This window comes from Notamacropus eugenii, chromosome 1 (genome assembly GCF_028372415.1).
Source record: "Notamacropus eugenii isolate mMacEug1 chromosome 1, mMacEug1.pri_v2, whole genome shotgun sequence".
NCBI lineage: Eukaryota > Metazoa > Chordata > Mammalia > Diprotodontia > Macropodidae > Notamacropus > Notamacropus eugenii.
In genome coordinates this window covers 77,701,427-77,724,930 of record NC_092872.1, presented here as the reverse complement: position 1 = coordinate 77,724,930, position 23,504 = coordinate 77,701,427, and the positions used below count along the sequence as shown (strand labels likewise).

At 47.6% G+C, this 23,504-nt stretch overlaps 2 protein-coding genes across 4 annotated transcripts in view; one reads left to right on the top strand and one right to left on the bottom strand.

Annotated features, from left to right (window-relative positions):
* The first annotated feature begins 563 nt into the window (after window positions 1–563).
* Window positions 564–4,320, top strand: LOC140504034 (uncharacterized). The gene is made up of 3 exons (XM_072608568.1): window positions 564–585; window positions 772–1,770; window positions 3,224–4,320. Exons 1-3 carry the CDS (start codon window positions 564–566, stop codon window positions 3,415–3,417), a joined length of 1,215 nt encoding a protein of 404 aa, XP_072464669.1. The 3' UTR covers window positions 3,418–4,320.
* A 57-nt stretch (window positions 4,321–4,377) lies between these two features.
* DNAI1 (dynein axonemal intermediate chain 1) overlaps window positions 4,378–23,504 on the bottom strand; it is a 276,867-nt gene continuing 257,740 nt past the window's right edge. For 2 of the 3 annotated variants that reach the window (XM_072606216.1, XM_072606235.1), the window contains one exon: window positions 4,378–4,846. In XM_072606216.1, coding sequence (XP_072462317.1) covers window positions 4,754–4,846 — 93 coding nt within the window. In that variant the 3' untranslated portion in view covers window positions 4,378–4,753. Of the gene's footprint in view, window positions 4,847–13,719; window positions 14,485–23,504 lie in introns of those variants that run through there. The other variant, XM_072606224.1, reaches the window with a different exon arrangement.

Below are 23,504 nucleotides of genomic sequence, written 5' to 3'. Positions count from 1 at the left end.
TGGCAAACAATGTGAGAAAATAAATAGAGAGTTAGCTAGTCTCATGGCTAGGAAGACCTGCGTTCAAGCTCTGCCTTTGACCTAGGTTGGCTTTGTGACCCTGCAGATCACTTATCCTCTCAGTACTTTGGGCAATTCTCTAAAATATTGCCTTATTGGTAGAGGGAGTTTCCTTATAATGAAATAACAGGTCCAATTCCTTTCTTTCATATTCCTTGACAACATCCGTTCACTCTAGGCTTTCTAGTATTCCTGATTCTCAGGACTTGTCTGCCTTCATCCTCAATAATTTGCCACTGCTTCCATCCTCTATAAAACTGATTGTCAAATTTGTTGGTCACTGAATTCCCTGTGAAATGATACGCATCTTATCAGAAATCCCCCCCCCCTTTAATTCATTGGAATCACTTATTTATGCCGTCACTTTGCTCTTGAAAATTTCCCATTTTCTTTAGGCCATTTTTCCTGCAGAATCTTAAGTCACTAGATCTTTACTTAGCCTTTCTCTGAACATTTTAAAGTCCACTCCCTAGATTTAGAGTCTAGCTGTCGGGGACCTTAAGATGACGATACCTTACTCCCAAGGTTCGTCCCAGTTCTTTTTTGACAACTGCTTTTTCCCTGTTAAACCTAACTGAACTTTTCCAGCCTAGGGGGCACGCCACCCATTCTAGCGCAGGATGATATTTCTCTGGGCTCTTTCTGGCTGAGGGGCATCCCCCAAGACTGAGCTCCTTGCCCTCAAGGGCTCATCTCCTCTCCCCTCCCAAGGGCAGTCAGGACGTGCCTGTTTCGTGGAGCTGATTCCTCCCACCATGGGGGGCGAGTGGGGGGCTGAGACAGTCTTGGCCCCCAGGAGGGAAACAGCCAAGTCTTTGGCAATCCCTGGCAGCCCGTGCCCATCCCCCAGAGCCCTCCCGCGACTTTTCTCGCATGGGTGGGTGCGGGCCTCTCCCGGGCCCCTCGGATGGGAAGCAGCAGCGGGATCAGCTTCCCGCGGGGGAAGGTGCATCCGAGCCCCGCCTGACCGCTCCATCATTCACCCTCCCCCGCCCTCCCGAGCCTGGTCCCCGGCGCAGCGCTCCGGACTCCAGCCGAGGGGGCGGGGCTCAGGTGGGGCGGGCGGGAGGCGGGGCTTAGGGGGCGGCCTCCGGCCCCAGAGCTTGGCCAATGGAGAAGGCCCCCCGTGCGTCTCGGCCAATGGCGAGGCGGCGGCGGCAACGGCGACGCGCGCGCGCGCGTGGGGGGCCGCTACCCGGCTCCAGAGCCCGGGCCGGGCCGGGCCAGGCGACTGGGGGCGGGGCTCGTTGCTGTTTTGCAGCCGCCGGAGCCGGAGCGCGGCCGTGGCCGGAGCTCGAGCGCCCGCAGTCCGGCTCGCCGGCCCCGGGCTCCGGGAGGCGCAGCGCGGCCGAGGCTCCGCCGGGGGGCCCGGGCCGGGGCAGCCCCCCGCCAGGCGAGGCCCCGGAGCGTGCGGCGCCCGCACCCGCAGCCGGAGGAGGACGAGCCGCCGCCCGCGGGAGGGCCCCCGCGGCGGCCCCGGAGCGGCGCATCCCTGGAGCCCCGGCCCCGGCCTCGGGGCCGCCGCGCTCGGGACCCAGGTACCGGCCCCGCCGCGCGCTCCCCGCGCTGACCCCTGCAAAGTTTCCTGGCGTGGGTCTGCGTGCGCCCCCCGTGGGCCGCCCCTCGGGCCGCCCTCCCCCCACGCCCGCCGCCTCCTGCGGGCCTGGGCCAAGGCTGGAGCCGGGCCGGACCCCGAGGGAGGATGCGGAGGTAGGAAGGACACGTCTGGTGGGCATCTGAGTGTGGGGGAGGGGACCGATCCCCCAGCTTTGTCACCGCGCCCGAGCCCCCCCCCCCCACGCGTGCCCGGCGTGGGGCCTCCCCGGGCTGGGGCAGGGGTGGGGGGAAGGGTGCTCGTGAGCGGACCCCCGCTGCCGTCCCTTCCTGCCCCCTCCCCCCGGGGTGCTCGGGGCAGGCAGCTCCTGTCCCTGGGAGCTGCCGTCCTCAAGCCCGGCGAGGTCCTCTGGCCTCTGCTTCCCTCTCCCTGCTCCACCCAGCCCCCCCCAGATCGGAGGGGGACGTATCCCCGTACATAGCCGTGCACGGGTCCAACCAACCCACTCTTGGGGAGAGACTCGATTCTTTTCCTGCCTGTCCCCCTCCCATCCCCCAATGCTGAAGTCGGAGTGTTGGGAACTCTGAAGGAGAGGCCCCTGGAGGGGGGTGGAGATCCCTGGCTCTAGTTCCCCCCCCCCCGTAAATGTCACCTAGAGGTCCATGCAAGGTGATTTTCTTACTACTTTCACGCCAGTCTTCTTTGATTGGGAGTCACCCCATCCCCTGGGAGCAGCTTGGCAGGAACCCCCCTTCCCCCAACTCAGTAGCCTGGATTACTAAGGCTGGGGGAGGGGGACGAAGGCCAAACTGGTGGTGGCCCAGCAAGGCAGAGAGGCCTCAGGATGGGAAAATTGAATGTTGTCCTTTAGCCCGAAATAGAATCACTGCTTCCCACCATCTGTTGCCTGGTTCTAGGGCCTACCTGTAGCCTCAGTACCACAAGTGGCTAAGACATAGGACAGAAATAGGGCCCTGAACTCTGGGTCTAGACTCCATGGGCTGTCCCTGTCTTGTCTGGGAGACAAGCTTTCTGCTCTCAGAGCACCCCTGCTCTAGGTTAGGGCTGGCTTCCGTATAGCCACAGAGATTGATGCTGCGTGCCTGACAAGTAGTGGTCAGGGCCAGATAACTCCTGTATCTCCATACTCAATTATGAGGACAGACCCCAGAACTTCCAAATTTGCTTTTGTACCAACTTTCAAAAAAGAAATTTATGATAGGATTTTAAGATTTATAGCTAGAAAGACCATAGAGATCTGGTTCAACCTCATTGAAAAAGGACGAAATTTAGGGAAATGACTTGCCCCGAGATCCCATAGTAACAGAGCTAGGGTTTGAACCCAGTTCAGACCTAGAACCCTGAGGACCCATGTCCTTTACTTTGAACTTAGCTGAGGAAGGGACCTCTCTGTAGCAAAAGTGTATCTTCCCCACATTGCTCTCCTTCCAGGGTAAATACACTTCCCCCATATGGCAGAAAGAGATGGCCAGTGGCAGAAGTTAGTGACAGGCAAGGGGACCTCAGAGTCCTACTGGTGAAATATTCCCCATCCCAAGCCCAGTCCAGGGGTCTACTTGGCTAATGAGATTTCTATTCTGCCTCCAGCCCCGGGCCAAGGTGAAAACTTCTCAGCAGTGAGTGGGACATCCATCGAGGGACAGCACTTCTCTGCTCCCTGGATACCTGGGTTCCGGCTGCCACAGGCCCTCTTGCCAGTGCCTCCGTCTTTCCTGCCAAGTCCCCCAGGGATGGGCTGGGGCCCAGGGGTTGAGCTGCCCATGGTGGCATGTGGGGGGTGAAGGGAAGCCCTGTCCTGCGATGGGGGCGGGACTCTCCACTGGGGCCATCATCGCCATCTCCTTCAATGGTGTTGCTGCCCTCTTGCTTCTGCTGCTCTGTACCATTGTGTGCCGGGCCTGCCGGGTACACCCAGTGTGTACTGGTGCTGAGAAGGTGCCCACCTCCCAGCAGTCTCAGCAACCCCAGGAACCGCAGCAACCCCAGGAACCCCAGCAACTTCAGCAAACACAGCCTAGACATGAAGGCAGCCATCTACTGCAGCCCTAACATCTGACATCCTGGGATCACCTAACCTGCCCAGACTGCTGAGTCCCCATGGAAGGAGGATCCCATGGACCTAGAAGGACAAAGGGAAAGGAGGGACCTTCCTGTTCACTCTATCTGTCTCCCATGAGCCATGGACTGGCCCCTGGGAGGTCAAGGACATCCTCTACTTCCCTCTTCCCAGGTCTGCTCCCCTCATGGGGCTGATGCCTCCTGGGTTGGGGCCTGAGTAAGCCCGTGTTCTGGACTAGAGGCAAAAGGTGGAAGAAATGGAGGGGACTGGGGTAAGGCTGTCTACTCTGTGGAGCAGGAAGGATAGGAGTTGGCCAGACCAGACAGAGTTGGCCCCTGGGAATGGATGGGACAGAAGCCAAGTTATTCCCTACTGGGGAGAATGGGAGTACTTGAGAATTGCTTCTGGGTCCTGAAGTTGGTGAAGTCAGGGAACCCCTGCACTAGAGTTCATGGGGCAGGCAGGGAGTTGTGCCATCCCACCCCAGTCCTGATCATGTGTGTGTTTGGTGGGTGGGCAGACCAGCCTGGGCAAAGCCATTGCAATAACCCAGGAGGGTACATCTGTGCCCTCTGCCAGGGTTCCACTGCTGTTTTTACAGAACAATAAACTGCATTGTGGTTCAGCCATCTCTCACAGTGTCTATGTCTGGGCCAGGCAAAGAACTCTGGAACTAGATAGGTAAACTCTGAGACCTGTTTATTTGTCTAAGAGGGTGTTGAGGGTTACTGGGTCAGTGGCCTGTAATGTTTTGTATATCCATAAGAGAGGGGGTAATTAACAACCCCCACAGGCACATCTGCAGGGATCTCTTGTTCCCTCAGCTCCGGAGAAAGACCACTGGTATTGCTCAGGATCTGGGGTTGGAGGTGTGTGTCATATGATCACTGCCTGTTGTGTGGGCATTAACACTGAGGGAGGGGAGGGTATGTCTGGGGTGGCTAGGGGAAGGGGTTAGGGGAAGGGGTTGTCTGGGGTTGGTGCCTGCTCTGAGGCATGGAGCGTTCTGTCTGGGCCAGGTCAGGAAGTGGGGTGCTGCCATCTGGGGACAGTTTAGATCAACTCTTCACTTCCCTCACGAGGTTTAGCAGTTTGTCCAGTTTGGCGACCTCTACCTCTGGGCCTCTCTTCACCTCCTGCCCCTTCTTCTCCTGTAATAAATCACACAGAGGGGTGAGGAGGTGAGGGGGGGTGGAGAGAGAAGTGACAGGAGGCCTTGGAGCTTCTCCATCTAAGCTGAGCCCCCATGCTGAAGCCACTAGGATAGCCTGAGACAGTCATTCATTCACTCATTTCTTCTACACGTACTGGATTAGACTACATGGCACAGGTAGGTCCCAAGATGATAGCCCTTGGAGCTTTCTGGCTTATTTGACTATAGCCCCTGTTAAATGACTTAGAGATAGTTTTAAGAATGGAGGATTGATTAGTATTTTGGGGGCTTTGGTGGAGGCTGGGTGTACAACCACTCTTGCTCTGACAGACAAGACATCCCTTTGGGAGCAACCCAGACAGGACAGAGAAGGGAAGTCTGAGTTACTCCTCCACCTAGTAGCTTCCTTAGGAAGAAGACATCGTAGCATCACCGACTTAGCCTGTTTCCTGGGAAGAAAAAACAGCCCATATTTTTATAGTTCTTCAAAGTTTGTAAAGCACTTTTTCTCATATCAGCCCTGTACAGTATGTAGTATCGTGTTATCCCCATTTTGCAGATGAGTAAACTGAGGCCCAAGAGTTGTGATTTGCTTGGCTTTTCATGGTTTGTATCAGAACCAGGACTTGAGCTCAATTCTTTTGACTCCAAGACCAAGCAACAGGAAGGATGGGAAGGTCTTAACAGAATGGCTGCTAAACAAGGCCTACAAGAAATCACACTGAGATTTCGACTTAGTCCATTTAGACTCAACGTGGGAAGGACAACCATGTGACTGCTGAGATATACTATTAAACCACCAGGAGAAATGTGTTAATGGCTAAGGAGGATGCCTGGCACCGTCATCAGAGACTTTAATGGTCAGGGTCCGGGGAACAAGTACCTCCTGTGGGAACCCAGGCCTGTCACTGGGAAGAAGAGGGGACTTGTTTGACTTGTTTGAGGGACAGCCTGGGGAACAGACCTCATCCCTGGACTGCGAATAGACAGGAACTAAAGAGAATCCAATCATTTTGGGGGACAGGAATAGGAGAACTGGGTAGAAAAATGCTGGTCTCAGACTGATCAGAGGCCTCCCAACCAAAGGGACCCCTCCACTAACTGTAGCTGAATAAGCTGTAGAGGGTCTCCTGGATCAGGGCTGGACTAGACCAGATGGCCTCTCACTTTTCTTCCGCTTAGAAGTGCTGTGATTTTCTGTCTCTCTTCCTGAGGTACACCCCCCCCCCCCACTCCTCACCCCCCAGTCCCCTGCCAAGGATGGGTGGAATCTGGACCACATCCTTCTTCCCAAGAGGAAGGAACTCCTGCTGCCTGCCTGAGATAGGGTAGCTATAGGTACTTTACCACAAAGAGGGGAAGGAGAAGCCATCCTGAGGCCTTGGGTGGGGCAGGGGCTATGGGGCAGTGGAGCTAGGCTAACCTTCCATGCTATGGAGGCAGAGAGATCAGAATGAATGGTATGATGGAAAAAAACACTGGGCTTGGAGGCAGTCTTAGCTCTGAGATTTATTATCAACTTGACCTTGGGCTGATACACCTTCCCCTCTGTAGCTGGGGCACAAGGGAGGGGATCCTTGAAGAGGAAAACTAGGCACTGTTGGGAGGAGAGGGTTGGGGAAGATTGGCTTCTTAGATCCTTCGTTATAGAGAACTATAGATGCCCAACTAGGGATGGAGGGCCCAATGGGATCACGTAATGATTCCTTTTTACGATAGTATCAACAAGCATTTTTTAAGTGTAAGATATTATGGTAGGTATTGGGGATATGGAGATACACCTGTCTAGAAATAAAGAGGGTCATCCCAGGAAATGTATGGAAAAGGCCCTGAAATATGAAGAACACCGGGAGTGGTAATAGTTCAGCTCAGTGTTGCTCAACCACGTCCAACTCCTTGTGACTCCATTTGGAATTTTCTTGGCAAAGACTGCAGTGGTTTGCTCTTTCCTTCTTCAGTTCATGTTACAGATGAGGAAACTGAGGCAAATTGGGTTAAATGACTTGTCCAGGGTGGCAGAGCTAGTAAGTGTCTGAGGCCTTCCTCCTTCTGGTCTATAATTCTGCCCTTAGAGATTGAGGCTCTTGGGTTAAAACCTTGCCTTATGGAGGTCAAGAGAGTCCCTACATTTCTCTGCTCCACATACTTGTGAAGTAGCATGGGATGTTTAGTCTGTAGAATATAAGATGTAGAGAACGTGAGAGCTTCACATACTTGAAAGGGCTGTCATAGAAAAGGGCAAAACTAGAATTAGCCCATGGAAGTCACAGGGAGGCAGATTTGGGCTCAGGATAAGGAAGAACCAGTTAATAATTATAGCCATTTCCAGTGGAAAAGTGACACTTCATGAGGAACCAGCCCATCACTAGTGATTTTTAAGTAAAAGTCTGATGACTATCCATCAAGGATTTTGGACCAATAATTTCCTAAGAAAATCATGTATCTTTTTGTTTTCATCTGGAAAACTGTACACATTTTCCTTTTTGTGAAAAAAGACAGTCCTGAAATATTGATTTGTATGATAGCTTCACTTACATACCCTTTATAAATACAGAGCCTTTTAGGAACACTGGTTCATTTGAGTCTTACAAAAAAGCTTGTGAAGTCAGTGGAGCCATTGGCCTGGAGAATGAAAATTTATTATTCCTCTTTTACTGTGGTTTGGGAAGTTAAGCGAGTTACCCAAGTAAGGAGTAGAGCTGGGACTAGTGCTCAGCATCACAGGACTTCAGAATTGCAAGAAACCTTAGAGATTGATCATTCTAAGCCCACCCCTCATTCTGCAGATGCCTTTGCATTCCAGTGCATCTTTCTCCCTACTCCACTGGTTCTCAGGGAAGGGATTCTTGTGTGTGGGAGGGGAGAGATTGGGTTACATACTAAGGTCTTCTCCTAACTCTAAGGTAATGTGATTTTTGTGATTCAGTATGATGTTACACTCCTTGGAAGAAGCTGTGCAATGAATTGTTGTTGTTCAGTTGTGTCTGACTCTTTGTGACCCCATGGACCATACTGTTCATGGGGTTTTCTTGGCAAAGATACTGGAGTGGTTTGCCATTTCCTTCTCTAGTGGATTAAGGCAAGCAGAGGTTGAATGACTTGTCCAGTGTTAGTTAGTGAGTGTCTAAGGCTGGATTTGAACTCATGTCTTACTGTCTCTAGGTCTAGCACTCTGTCCACTGTACCACCTAGCTAGCTGCCTCCTAGGCAAACAGAGGCTAAGAGACTTGCCCAAGGTCAAACAACTGGTAAATGTCTGAGGCTGGATTTGAACTTAGGCCTTCTTGACTCCTAGCTCATTGCTCTATCCACTGTACCACCTAGCAACAGTAGATAGAGCAGAGGGACTGCAGTTAGGAAGACCTGAGTTCAAACCCAGACACTTATTAGCTCTGTGGCTCTGGGCAAGTCACTTAACCTCTGTTTGCCTCAGTTTCCTCAAGTGTAAAATAAAGATAGCACTGGAAAGACTGCTGTGAAGATCCAATCAGATGATATTTGTAAAATGCTTAGCATTTAGTAAGTACTTATTAAATATAAATGAAAAGTAAATGCTTATTCTCTCCCCTCCTTTAGTTTAGAAATTTCTAGGGGTGTCCCACATATGAGGCATATCCCTTGTTAGACCTACTGCTCTGTGGCTGTTCTCATGGCAATTCTTTAAGAGATTATATTTGGGAGCTCCTTGTAAACGGCCTGGGACGCCTGGTAATTGTGTTTCTGGTTTTCTAGTGGAGGACAAAGTACTTTGATAGCCGTCAACAAAGCGTCAAGTAGAGGAACTTAACAGGCTGACTTTACTTGGCAGTTCTTGGCAGCTCCAGTTGTAGCTCAGAATAAATCGAGGAGGTAGGCGAGGGTATAGGGGAGGAACGTTGGATTACTTTACTTAAAAATATTGACATATTGGTTTTTCTATCACCTATATTTTTCCCAGTATGCCCCTTCTCCCCCTCCTGGAGAGCTCTCCCTTATTACAATGAATAAAAGTGGGGGAGGAGGGGGAAACCAGCTAGGCAAAACTAATCAATACATCGGCCAAGTTCGACATTAACTGTAGTGCTCCCTACCTGCAGTTCCCCCCACTTACAAAGAAAAAAGGGAGGTCCATTCTCATAGCTCTTTCCTGAGGGCCAAGATTAGTCATTATAATTTCACAGCATTCGGTTTCATTTGTTCTGCTGTTGTTTTCATTTATGCTGTTGAAGTCATTATGTATATTGTTTTCCTGTTTCTAGTTACTTTTCATCAGTTCATGTAAGTCTTCCTATGCTTCTCTGTATTTAGCATAGTCACTGTTTCTTATATCACAATAAGATTCCATTATCTTTATGTGCCACACCTTTTTTAACTGTTCCCCAATTGATGAGCATCACATTTGTTTCCAGTTCTTTACTATTACAATATATGCTCTTATAAATATTTTGTTACATATGGGACCTTTCTTTTTTTGAAATTTAAATTATTGACCTTCTTGGGATAAGTGCCCCAGTAGTGAGATCTTGGGGTCAAAGGGTATGGAGATTTTGGTTATTTTCTTAGCAAAATTCCAAACTGCTCTCCAGAATCGTCAGACCAACTCACAGCTCCACCAAAACTGTATGAGTAAGCCTGTCTTTTCTCTAACCCTTCCAACATTTCCATCTTTAATCATGTTTGACAATTTGCGGGATATGAGGTGAAACCTCATACTTGTTCTAATTTTTCATTTCACGTTATTAGTGATTGGATGCATTCTCTCCTGTGGTTGTTTGTTAATAGTTGGAATTAATCTTTTTGAGAATGGTATGTTCATATCCTTTGACACTCATCTGTTGGGCTTTTAGTCTTATAAATGAGTCAGTTCCCTATATGTCTTGACTGTCAGACACTTGTCAGAGATCATAGTTGATCACGGATCTAGAGTTGAGAAGGGATCTCAGTGGTCACGTACTCCAGTAGTGGTGAAGTAACTCGTCCAGAGTCACAAAGATAGTAGTATTTGAACCTCTGCTTCTGGAGCACCCTTTTCCTCATCTGTTAGCTTTGCTTATCCTATTTGTGCTAGGATAAGCTCTTCAAGTAATAGTAAGTATTTAATAAATGCTTATTGATTATTTGATATGTTTCTGTGGGAGAAAGCTTCTTTGCCTCTCCAAATAGTTATCACCATCACTGCTACCTCTAATATAAGACAACAACAAACATTTACTGACATCTGGTTGGTAGAAGACTCCTGTGTGCTTTTACTAGATACAGAGAAATATTTTGAGGGAAGAAAACATACATTCAGCTTCTGTGGAGAGCTTTTTAAAAAGAAACCTCAGGAGGCATCAGGCATGGAAGGGTAAAGTGGTGAGCAATGAAAAATGATTTTAAACCTTCTTTTTAATGCGTACATTTTTAATCCCAAGAAATACTATTGCTTCTGGCACAGTATCAAGCTTCAGTATGATTAAGTATTCAGCATTATTAAGCTTCAGCAGAAAGAACACTGGATTTGGAATCAAGTCCAACGTTGGCAGGTTGGACCTAGACACAGAGGACCTCTGCTTCTTACTCCTTGTGTAACCTTAATTAGTCTCTTAACCTCACTGGGCCTCAGTTTCCTCACCTGTAAAATGAGGGGGTTGCTCTAGATGACCACCATCTTTGTGGTTGCCCTTTGTACAATAACAAAGTTGGACCAAATGATCTCTGAGGTTCTGCAAGCTCTAAATCACAAAATAACCAAATTTTTAAGTTGGAAAGGCCCTCAGTGCCTGTCTAGTCTAGTTCATACCTGAAAAAAAAATCTCTACCATAACCCAAGTTGTCAGCCACAAGCGGTAATTCATCACCTGTCAGGGCAACCCATTCTACAGTACCTTGGAACAATAGCTCTAATTATTAGAAGGTTTTTTTCCTTCTATCAAACCTAAATCTCCCTCTTCTCAACTTTTGTCCATTGTTACTAGTTCTGCTGCTGCGGCCAAATACAACAAATCTAATTGCTCTTTCATTCCACCCTTCAAATCCTGAAGACAGGTTTTATATCCCTCCCAGTTTTCTCCAAGTGAAATATACCCAGTTTTTCTGACCAATCCTTATACGAGATTATCCTGAGGCCCTTCAGCATTCTAGTTGTCCTCTAGTGATGTTCATTTGACTCTAAATCTTGTGATACTATGAAGGATCATAACTATGGATTTGCAGGAGTGCAAGGGACCCTCAGAGATTATCCAAGGTTAGGTTAAGCCTTAGGCAAATCAAGTCAGATTGTCACAGGGAAAGCTCAAAGGCCCCTGTGTGCTGGCTGCACAAGTTTCCTATCTTGCTTCCAATTCATAAATGCCTTATCCTGTTACTGTGTTCACTGGTCCAAGTCCTACTTTCTTGGACAACACATAGCATGAGTCTAATCCTTTTTTCTCATGACAGCAAAGTAGGACCATCGGATTTCAATCCCATGGGATCTTAGAGATCATCTGATTGAATGCCCATTTTTGTAGGTGAGGAAACTCTGGCCCAGAGGTCACACAGTGGGGAGCAGAGCCAGGATTTGAACCCAGATATCCCAACTACAAATTCAACATTCTTTTCATGACTTTCCTGTGTCTGAAGATGGATGTCACCTCTCTTCTCCATACTAAACGTCCTTAGTTCCTTCAGCTGTTCTTCCTGTGACAGGATTTCTAGAACCCGCAGCATCCAGCCTCTTTCTTTTTAAACTACAGCTAAAAAGCCCCCAAATTCTAGATCCTTGGTAACTCACAAACATTCCTCACACCAGATTGCTCCCTCACACAGTAAATGCAATTTCTTTTTAGGAGGGCCACCTTCCCACAGATTCACAGGTGGTCATGTTGACTTTGATAAAGAGAACCCAAGAGGTGCTAAGAACTGAGCTGGCTGTGAAGGCCATGGAGTTGGACCCTTCTAAACCTATGTCCCCGCCTCTAGATTCCTCTGTTATTACTGCTAACATTTTGTATTTACATAGTGTTTTTTCTTTTTTTAACAAAGCACTTTCCTCACAGACTTGTGAGACAGGTAACATAAGCATTATTAAACATGATTCTTAATTATTAAAATTAATTTGCCGATGTGGAAATTGATGCCCAGAGAGGGCAATGACATACGGTTAATAAGCGTCAGAGTTTCAACTGGAAATCAGGTCTCCTGCACCAGGGCCACCCGGTTTCCTTTATGCCCCAGAATACAATCTTCTCTTCCTCTTATGCTACAGAATGCCAACCACCCGGCAAAGAGTCTGTCATTCAGTCATTCATTCAGCAAATGTTTATCAAGCATCTCCTGTGTGCAGAACATTCTGGGTGAACTACAAAGTTTAGATAAGACCCCAATTCTTTGTCTTGTGGAATTCACACTCTAGAATCTACAGAATTTAGATCTAGTTTTCAGATTTAGAACCCAGACCCCTGAAATCTACAGCTGAGGAAGAGGTGACACCAACAAAGATAATATTGCATAGTAAAGGCATTGGAGAACTGTAGAATAAAGTACTTTGTGAGGGCTGAGGTAGAAAACTGGTGTCTCCTGGAAACACAGAAAGGCCTCCTGGAGGAGGTAGTATTTGCATTAAGATTTCAACAATTCACAGTAGGAAGGAGGGCATCCAAGGCATAAGGACAGGGATGGGGACAGTTGTCGAGATAAGAAAGTTCAGGTCACAATCAGGGATTAAAAGGCAGAAGCCAGGACTAGGGAGGTAACAGCACCCTGATCACACACTTGGGGAGTCTTAGATCCAGCCCTGGCTGCCATATTTTAGGAAGGACACTGATAAACCACAGGGTACCCAGGGATAGGTAACCAGGAGAGGATAGGCCCTTGAGATGCTGCCATGTGCAGACTGATTGAAGGAACTGGGAATGTTCAGCCTGGAGAGAAGATTTAGGGAAGACAGATATTTAATTATTTAAAGGACTGTTTGAGAGGAAGTAGACTGGTTCTGTGTGACACTGAAGGATAGATCATGGAGCAGTGGCTAGAGTGGCAAAGAAATAGATTAGGCCATTAAACAAGGAAAAGTTTCCTAGCGATTTGAGCTGCCCCCAAATAGAATGGGTCACCCTGGGGGTAAGAAGTTTCCACATCACTCGAGGTGATTCAGCAGAAGCTGGCTGTGTGTTTGTGGGATATGTTAGGGTGGGGAGGGAGAGGTGATTCTCATTCAGCTGCACACTGGAGAAGATGCACCCTCACGTCTCTTCCAACTCTGAAAATTCATAGATCTGGACAGAGGGCCTGTCCCAAATGAATGGAGCACAGAATTGGCTGAGAAGAAGAAAACAGGCCCCACCATTAGGGCTCTGAACCTCGGTGTAAATATACGTATTTGGAGAGAAAAGGGAGATTGGCATCGTCACTGTGTTTCTTCCCTTCATGGCTGTGGGAAAGGAAAAAAGAAGCAGATGTGCTTTCTGGCCTCAAGGAGGCACTCTCTTTTTGAGGAGACCTGATTTGGACTTATGAGATAATTACAGAGAGATCAGAGAACCCATCGTGGTGTCTCCACAGTGGGGGACCTAGTCCCCTTGGTCTCACTCAAGGACACTCCAGGCACAGTGAAAGGATAGGAGGCGAACATGGCTGTTATGGCTCAAGCTGCCTTCCTACCTCCCCTGCCTGGCAATTGAAGACCCACTTCCTTTTTCTTCCCTTTCTGCCTTGTAAAGCAACATGGTACAGTGGAAAATGTGCTAGATTTGGAGTTAAGGAACTTGAGTATGAATCCTGAGTCTGCCACCAAAGTGGGAGCTAGGGGTAAATACTTAATGTCTGGGTGTCCTGTTCTTTCACATCTATAAATGAAGTGGTTGGATTAGATAGTTTTCAAAGTTCCTTTTAGCTCTAATCTAACTAAATGCCCTGGGGTTGGGGGGGGGGGGGGTCTCAGTCACCTCAGGTCTCTGAACCATTATGGAGGAAAGGAACAAGGTAGGAACAGGCTGGGGAGGGGAATGAAGGAGGCAGAGAGGGCCTCCTAGAAGTGGCTTTCAGCAGCTCCAGTGTGTTGTACTTTGGAGCTCTCTTCGCCTGCATGCCAGCTTTGACCAGCTTTGAGTCTGCATGACCAGCTGTTTCTTTTCCCACCTAGGGAATCATTCTGTGTCTATTCATTTGTCTGTCTGTCCTTATAAAGCAGAGACCTTGTTATCTGTGTCCAAATCTGTCAAGCAGACCTCAGGCCCCACTCAGAGTCTATGGGAATGTTGGCCTGGCTCAGCCACCCCCACATCTATGTGCCACCTGTACCCGTTGATTGCCCTGGCACATGCTGTGGCCCTGCATGCCACTGGCTTCGTTTCTTGCCCCGTGCTGGGGGTAACTGGCACCTCTTCAGCCCTACTGCTGTTACTTCCTTTCCCCAGATGCCACCTGGGGTGGCTGGGCCCTCTGCCCCACCTCCTGGCACAGCCTGTACTGACAGCCACCTCCACCCTGACATAAACCTCCCCCTACCCTGGCATCGATCCTTCCTGTACCCATGTCTGTCCTGGCATTAGTCCCTCACCATCTGGGCCTGGTAATATGGGGAGGTATAGTCAGTCCATGGGAGACCAGGGAGGGGCAGAGATTGTTAACTTGCCTTTAGCTGAATGTGACCCAAAGCCAAATGGAACTGGGTAGTGGGCAGGAAGAGATGGGTCCCTGCGGATAAAAGTACATGTAACTAACTGCAGACCTCAGTTTCTCCCTGTATTTTAATGTATTGTCTGGGAAATCTTGTTGCAGAGTGCTGATTCTGAGTTGATATGTACTTGAACTATATTTTTTGAATCAGCAATGGAAGTACATGGTCTGATACAGGATATTACTTTTACAAGGCCTCAATAACAGCACAGTTTTCTTGAAATTGGAATTGCTTTGGGAAGAGTCACAAAAGGTGGTTATTGCACCTATCGATGAGAAGTATGGTGTAGAGGTCACAGTGTCTTTTGTGGTTGTTCAGTTGTTTCAGTTGTGTCTGACTCCTTATGAGTCCATTTGGGGTTTTCTTGACAGAGATGCTGGAGTGGTTCTTCATTTCCTCCTTCTCTGTATAGAGGAAGAAACTGAGACAAACCAGATTAAGTGACTTGCCCAGGGCCACGTGGCTAATAAAGTGTCTGAGGCCGGATTTGAACTCAGGAAGATGAGTCTTCTTGACTCTAGGGCCAGTGCTCTCTTTTGCACCACCTAGCTGTCCCTGACTTGGTGTGAGAGAACCTTTATTCGAATGCAGGTTCTGCCACTTGAGGCTAGTTCCGATTTCTATAATGTACACAAATTCATGAAAGTGGCTTGGTTCTGGGTCACATAGCTGGTAAGTACCAGAGCCAGGGTTTGAAACCAAATCTCTTCTTACTCCAGATCTAGCACAGCATGGGTCTTCCCCAAAATGAAGAGCCTGGACTAGATGACTTCAAAGATCCTACCCAGCCTATCCTATCCATCCTAGGAAATATGCAGAAAGTTGGGAAAGAGATAAGGTGCGGGTGACAGGGAACCTGACCCAGAAAGGGGGACCCAGGATATTTACCCCTATATTTGCCAATGAGCTGAGAGTCAGAAGAAGCCAGTGGCCAGAAAAAGGAGCCCAAACAGGAAGGTCAAGAAGAACTTGCTATTTTAGGACCTGAAAGGAGGTCAGTCTTGGGCTGGTAAATGGAAGGAGAGGATGCCATGTTGTCAGGGCCAAAAGCTAAGAGAAGGGGTGAGAAAGAGACAAGCTGCTGCTTGTCAATCTGATATCAAGGATGTCAGGGACGCAGAGGCTGGGTGTGAGAGCAAAGGGCAGTGTCTAGATCCACTGAGGCACTAGTGCCTAGCTGAAGCTTGGATGAGTTGGCCTAGCCTAAAGACAGATTGAACAGGGAGAGAAAGCAGGCATTGGTATCAGGAGCTTCCTGGCTCCCTGCCGCCTCATTCTCCCCATGCCAGCCAGGCATTTCCACTTGTCTTAACCTTTGAAATGAGCCAGATCTGCTCTGTGCCAAGGAGATGGGCCAGCCAAAGCACCTCTGTCCAAACTTGTTTACATTGCAACAAGCTCTGGCTTTGTGCAAGAAGCCTATATGGTGGGCCCTTCGTTTGGGAGGTTTTGAGCTCAGAATAGAGCCCTGTTCTTACCACTGATTCTTTGTGCCTGTTACCCATAGATCTCCTTTCCAGATTCTGACCTTCCTTTCCCCAGATTCTCTGGCTTGAGTCTCTGAGATTTTGCTCCTCAGCCTTCTAGCTTGGGTTTATGGTGGATTTCAGAGTTGAAAGTGGAGATCATTTAGGCCAATACTATTATTTTACCTTCTGCCTGACTTCCTAAACCCTGGACCCTGCCTGGACCTTCAGCAATTCTGGATTCCTCCCCCCCTTAGTCCAGATCAACTCTCTGCCCTTTTGACTCTTGGTACTTTCCGGTCTTCTCCACTCTGATCCTCAAATGACTGCTCCTCTAGGTCTAGCTGAAATCTAAGCCTTGCCCCTTTGCCATTCAGGACCTGGCATCATACTCTGGGATGGAAGGAGCCAAACATATTCAGGGCCAAGCATCTGGGTCAGCCAGAACATCCCTGGTCAGATTTCATTAGGTAAGGCTCAGAGAAACCTGAAACTTGTCTTCTATGGAAACTTCCTTTTTGTACTTTTGGGGTATTTGGGGGGGGGCAGGGCTTGTCTCTAGTGAATATTCTTTTTTTTTTTAAGTCAAGTGCCTTTTTAAAGTTCAGTAAGTGGTCTCTGTGGCAACTTGGGTTGTTGACATGGGGAAAGGAAAGAAACAAGAGTAGGAAGGAAGGAAGGAAAGGAAGGAAAGATACAAGCCTTTACTAAGCACCTACTGTGACATTCCAGGCGCTGTGCTAAGCACAGATTTATAAATATTAGCTCATATGGTGAGGTGGGGAGTGGAAGCCATGGAGAATGGTTTTCTGGCCTATCAGACAAAGAGAGAATGGGCTTTACTGCCCCTAATCACTCATCAAGGGTGGAGGTGCTGGTACAAATGGAGGCAGCAAACCCAAATCTTAGAAACTAGAACATCAAGGTAGAATCTGAGCCTACACCCAGGCAGAGGACTGTGAACCCAAGTACCACCCTCTGGGAGGAACTGAAACCAGGCAAGGAAGCAAGGACTCTGTGTCAGTACCGGAAATTTAGGGGAGGCTGAAAACACCATCCCAAGCCAAAATGCCCTTCCTTTCTTGCATGTTTCACTCCAATCCCCAGCCCCGCACTCACCCCAGCAGGCCCAGAGTCATTTCCTGAGCTGACCCCATGCCCCTCCTCCTGCCACCACTTGTCCAAAGGGGGAAACCTGCTGGTTACTGATCTGCATCCCCAGGTGCAACTGGCCCTGCCTACTGGCTGGTTCTGCCCTGTTTACCCAGAATGCATCACATCAGCACAGTGCCAAAGCCTTCACCATGAGGTTCTTCTCAGAGCTTGAAGGCTATCTCCAATTCCTGGCCAGGCCCTGACCCCAGTGAGATGGGGAAGAATGGCTGGGTATCCTAACCAAGGTCATGGCATCTTAGGTGGGTGGTTTTAATCGAGTTCCCTCCTCCCCATCAGGCAGCTTTCTGGGTAGCTCCTTCGGCTTCCATCACCAAATCATGTCTCTGGAGATACAGAGAACACAGAATTCTTATTCCCCTTTCTCCCTTACTGGGGTTGTAGAGATAAGGTCATGTTTCCTTAGCTCTTTTCCTTTCCACCTAGGCCCTGCATGGTACTTTCTCCTTCTTGTTCCTTTTAAACCTAATGCTGACCAGTTCTTTTCTGTCCTGGTCTTTGCCCCAGGATGGAAAATGGGATCTTTGTTCCTACTGACTTATGGAAGTCAGTAGGAAGTCAGATGGAAGGAAGGTCCATCTCCCAGCCTATCTGAGATCCTATTCCTTCCCCCATCCCAGTGGTGATAAGGAAAACAACCAATGACTACTGTTTTAAATGAATATGTGATAAAGGAAGCATTTATATATTCAGACACCTAGCTCCCAGACACTCAGCTTCCTAGCTTACCACCTACTCAGACATTCAAATATCCAACTCCCTGCCTAAAGGCTCCCCTCTCTACGAGAGACAGAAAAGGAGTTAAGTTGGATCCACGTCAGGATGGGCCTGAGATAAAATCTCTGATTCCTCCCTGTCTATAATCAGACATAACCTGCCTTCTGCTTTCATTCCCAGAAACCAATGTGAATGGCCAAAGAGAGAAAATGGCTGGAGGAATATTCACTACCCACAAATAACAGGAATCTCAGGGATGACCCCTCCCATTTTTGTCCTTCCTTTTCCTCAGCCTATGCTAAAGATCAAATTTGGGGTCTTGAACGTAGTACATGCTCAGTAAATATTTGATGAATTGAATGAATGGATATCAGCAGCAGCTTTTGGAGTATGTAGTCTCGCTGCTATCTCCCTGATGCCCAGTGCAATCAGGAGACATGGAGGTCTTCTTAGAGAAGAGTCCTTCAGAAAATGACCTTCCAGTATCTAGACATATGCCCCTGGGCAGCATGGTCTGGGCTTGGGTTATGGAGCTGGGAAAAGAATGTTTCTGGAGGGAATTTTGTCCAATATACACAATAATGATATAAATGAGACTCAGTATCTTTGGTCAAGGTTTTGATATCCCAGGCTGCTGACTTTCACTGGCCTAGAGAATTCAACATTTTCCCTGAACATTGGACTTGGAATCAGAGGATGTGGATCTGAATCCTGATCCAGACTTTACTATTAATGTGACTGTGAACCAAGTCACTTAAGTTTTCTGGGCTCCACTTTAAGATGAGGGGAGGGGGTTGGATTAAAAAATCCCGAAGGTCTTTTCCAGGGCTTAGAGTCTATGAAAACCCCTGGCTTCGGTGCTGTCCTCCTCTTCAGTCCTAGTATACTGATACAATGGAACCTTCTCCTCTTTTTCATATTATAGCCTTAGTTTACTCTATTTGCAGAGATCTCAGCTGTATATAGAGACAATGTGGGGTGTGGGGAACATGCTGGGCTTGGAATTGGAAGACAAAGGCTCTCATGTAACTTCAATGTCTGACCTTGGACAAGTTGACTCACTTTAGCCTCCGTTTCCTCACTATAAAATGGGGTCCATCATTCCAGTACTGCTCATTTCACTGGTTTGTTGTGGGGGAAATGCTTTATGAACTTCCAGTGCGTTAGAATGAAGAACAATTTTTTTTTTGGTAGTAAGCAATGGGAAAAAAAAGTAGGTGCTCATCGATGGGAGAAGGATTATAAATTGTGGTATATGAATATAACGGAATAGTATGCTGCGATAAAGGATATGAAAAATTCAGAAAAGCAGGGAGGAGCAATGAACTGACGAGATGTGATCTAAGAAAACAATATACACAATAATGATATAAATGAAAGAATAAAAATGAATCTGAATGCTTTGTTAATTATAATAAACAAAGCTTAGCCTTGAAGAAGCATTGAGAAAACATATTTTCCTTCCTTCCTTTACAGAAGTGGAAGGTTACGGGAGTGGAAATTTTCATACAATCTTAGATACTGTTGACGTATTGGTTGGTTTGCTGAACTGCTTTTTTCCCCCTCTTTCTTTTTAATACTTTGTTACAGGGGATAGCTCAGTGGGTAGGGGAGGGAAGAGAGATATATTTGGAAATGAAAGTGATATAAAAATAAAAGTTATCTATAAAAATTTTTAAAAAGTAAATGTGAGTTCTTCTTAATCACCCCACAGCAGCTTAATGGTTAGATTTGCCACAGCAGACCTGCCTAGATATTAAAACGGCCATACCCCCTGCTCTTGGGTGGGAAGAAAAAAGGGTTATCCAATGAACTTTGGGGATAAACTTGGTATTGGGCTAAATTATTCTTTTTTCTAGGTAGTGGGAACAACTCTAATAATATCTTTTGAATTATTTTCTATTTCTCTTGGGGCATGGGAAAGGAATTAGCTAATGATTAAGGAAGCATGGAGATGAGACCTCAAAATCCCAGCTATAATCATGGAATATCCTGATTGTCTGCACGTGAGTCTGGGATTGTAAACCACTGAGCCAGTCTGCTCCAAGGTACCCAGGTATGGGAATCCCAAATCTTCAGATCTGGTGGGAGTGGTTCTGAGTCTAAGATTATAAACTCCAGTCATAGAGAATCATGGGGGCCAAGCAAGGCCCAGAGAACTTTAACTATAGAAAAGTTTTCTAAGTCTGGGTACTGTCCAATCTGTTCTGAAAAGAGCTTCTCTTCCCCCTCCACCCTATTTTCAAATATAGTCTCAACTGCCTGAAATCTTATTTTTGATATTTATGTATGCGATTCTTTTTCCTTCTTTCCAAAAACACACTTTTTGGCCTGGAGTGTGTGGTGTCAAGAATAAAAAGAGGGAAAAAAAGCGTGGGTGCCAGGATCAGGTGCTAAGTTACAGAGGCAGTGGTGGAAGAAGGGGGAGGCATATGTAGTCAATGATTGGAATTCACAGGACTCGAGCCAGAGAGCCAAGTCAGTTCTAAATGATAAAAAGGAAGCTGGCATCCTGAGCAAGGGATACAATTCAGCAAAGGCTGGGAGATGGAAAATCCATAGGCCAAGGACAAGGGTCCTTTCTGAGAAAGGGCTGGCTCTCCAGAAACTTGTCATGGTCAGCAAAGTTTATGGCCTAGGTTAGAGGTTACCTTCTGACCTGTTCAGAAGGTAACCCTTTCAGGAAGAGAAGGACAGTTTCTGATATGGCAAGCATATTCTAGGAGTTGGACCAATTGCATTTCATAAAGCCAACTTTCATTTCCAGTGAAGTGGACATTATTTCCCCTCCCCCCCAGAGCCCCTGGGTTGAGAAATGTCTGTTGAGTTTCTAGGCAGGGTTGGGCCTAGTAGCCACTTTCTGTTGTGCCCCTTTGCCTAGCAGCCACTCTCTGTTGTACCCCTTTGCCTGGCAGCTGCTTGGGCCCCCCTCTCTGTTGTGCCCCCTTGCCTAGCAGCACCTAGGAACCCCTGTCAAAACTGTTCTGTGAAAAATGTGTGCTATTGGAACTGCAAGGCTGTACCTGGAGATGCTAAGATGCTTAAAAGGCACACACACCTTTGTTCAGGGCTGCCTCCTTTGTGGACAGCCGCCGGCTAATAAAGACGCTCCCAAATTCTCAATTGACTCTTGCCTGTGCTTTTCTCGGTCCGTCCATTTCACCTGAGCTCTTTAGGGGTCAGGGTGACCCCTAAAGAACACCACTGACCACAAGGGTCCCATGATCTCTGACAAAGGCAGGCCTGAGAGCTCAGAGTCAAGTTATTGTCAATGGAACAGTCATTATTGCCCAACTTTTTGATGTAAGATGGTGCCTAGGACTTCAGGCAGCTTTTAGCACAGCCTCATGCATGATGCTTCCTCAGAAATGCATGTAATACTTGGGAAAAGAGGGAACTAGATTCCCTGGTGCCATAATATCCTCTTCTGTGTGGCTTTCTTGCTCTCCTTCCTTCCAACATAATTTCCTATAAAACTGAACTATGAGCCCCAGTTTAGAAACACCCCTGAGAGGCCTGGGCTATCTTTCCTTATGTAAGCTGCCTACAGGCAATCTGAGAAAGAAAGGCTGATGCCACAGCAGCTGCTGCCTTCCTGCTTTCACAGCCCAACGGCCTTGCTTTCTTGATTCTGGTAATATAGGCCAGTGCTTCCGCTATGGACCTCTGGGACCCACCAATCAACATCCCATCATTTCTTTCCTTTGGGTATATTTGCAGGTCCATTTTGCATGAAGGCATGCTGCTCCTCTGGACCTGCCATTTTGTAATCCCCTCCTGGCTCAGCCAGATCCTTTCAAGCCTCTGAGGTGATAACTGTTCTCTGTTCACTTGATGGGAAGCCATTATGCCAGACCTGCCTGGGCTACCAGAGGCCTCTGGTCCAGCTGATGGCTCTGCCCTTTGGCTAGGACTCCCCTTCTTTAGCAAGACCAAATGCTTTTCTCTCTGCATCCCCAGGAGAGTTAGCCCAGCCGCCAGGAACGCGCCCTCATTAAGCAGGATTTCTCAGGCAGACACATTTTCACAGCCTCCTAAAACTCAGTGCAAATTAATTAAGAACATATTTTATCAGCTACAAGATTCATCTCCAAGTACAACTAACTCCTGAAACAAGGCCCAGAGCTCAAAGCTGGGCTGTATACACGGCTCCTGCTTACTACGGCACGTTTAGCCAATTAAAACCCCTCTCCTCCATGCCTCCTTTATTCTGTGGTATTTATAGCCAGCCCAACGATGGCATTAGCAGTAATTACAGGCCGGGCTCTGATTCTCCATCTTGGGCCCATTGTCTCTACTCTGACCATTACTACTAAATTGGCAGGAACAGCCATCCATGGAGACGTGCACCCTGTGTTAATAAAAACTCAGGCAGCTGGAGCACTGGGGTGTGTGTGTGGGGGGGGGGGGGTGAGACTGAGGAAGCGAGCATGGTAGGAGACCATACTGTTCCTGCTTATTAATACAAATATTAATACTAACATTAATATCTATTCCTGATGAGATAGGAGCAATCCACTTCTACCCAGTCCCTATTCTGGCCCCAGTCATGGCCCTGGCCTTACTGTTACTGCTCTGAGGAAGTCAAATTCAAATGATAAGCTATCCTCAGGGTCCTGAATGCTTACATGTCCTGGTAGTGTGTGGTAGTAGACAGACCATTGGATTTGGAGTCTAAAGACCTGGGTTGGAGTCCAGGCCTTGCCGTGAACTGGCTATGTAACCTCAGCCAGGTGATTTTTACCATATAATCTCTACAGTTCTTTCAGTGACATTGCTCTGTGATTCTGGACCCCTTGGACCTCAGGAAGCCTAGTTGCATAGCAGCTTAGCCAGGCTGTTGTATTTTGGGCAATACACATATAGGATCCCTATTTTTAATCTCATGACTTTGGAATTGCCTATGAAACTAAATTGGAAGAGAAAGACCTTGGCGTCAGCTGAGGTCTTATTAGCTCTGGACATTGCTTTGTATGAGAAACAAATCAGCCAATCCTTTCTCTTACCTGCAGCTCAATTAAGCCCACCCAGCCTAGCTTAGCCTAAGCTCCCCTGGAAGCTCATCTTGGAAAGAATGTAACCCTTTGGGCTTGGTTTGTCTGGCCTGGGATGGACTCTGGATTCGGGGCTGGGATCTGCCCTATGAACTATTGCTGGAGTAGACTCCGGACTTTGGGCGAGTCCTAACCTTATCACAGCTACAGTGATCTGATAGAGGGAGAGGACTCAGTAGATCCAAGGAGGCATGTGGTGAGTGTCAGTGAGGGAAAGCCATTGTTCTCATAGCTGATTTAATTTATCTTTCCTTATGCAGCATTCTGCTGTTGAGGAAAACCCCTATCCCACTTTGTCTCTGATCTCAGCTTTCCAAATTACACCTACAGGCCAGCAAAAGATAATGGATCAACCTTTTCTTCCCTGAAAATCTTATCCCTTCCTCTATCTTTATGTGGAGACACCCAAATTTCCTTCAGCTTCCATCTCTCCCTAGAATCACAAATCAGAATCTCTATTGGGCATCTCCTACTGGATGTTCTATCAATAGTCCAAAACCAACATGTCACAAACCAAGTTCACTGTTGTCCTCTCAAAACTTCTACTTTCTCCTGATTCAGTCAAGTGCAGCTCAGTGCTCTTCATCACCCTGATTACAGAGCTGCTGGGTGATCCTGCTTCTCAAA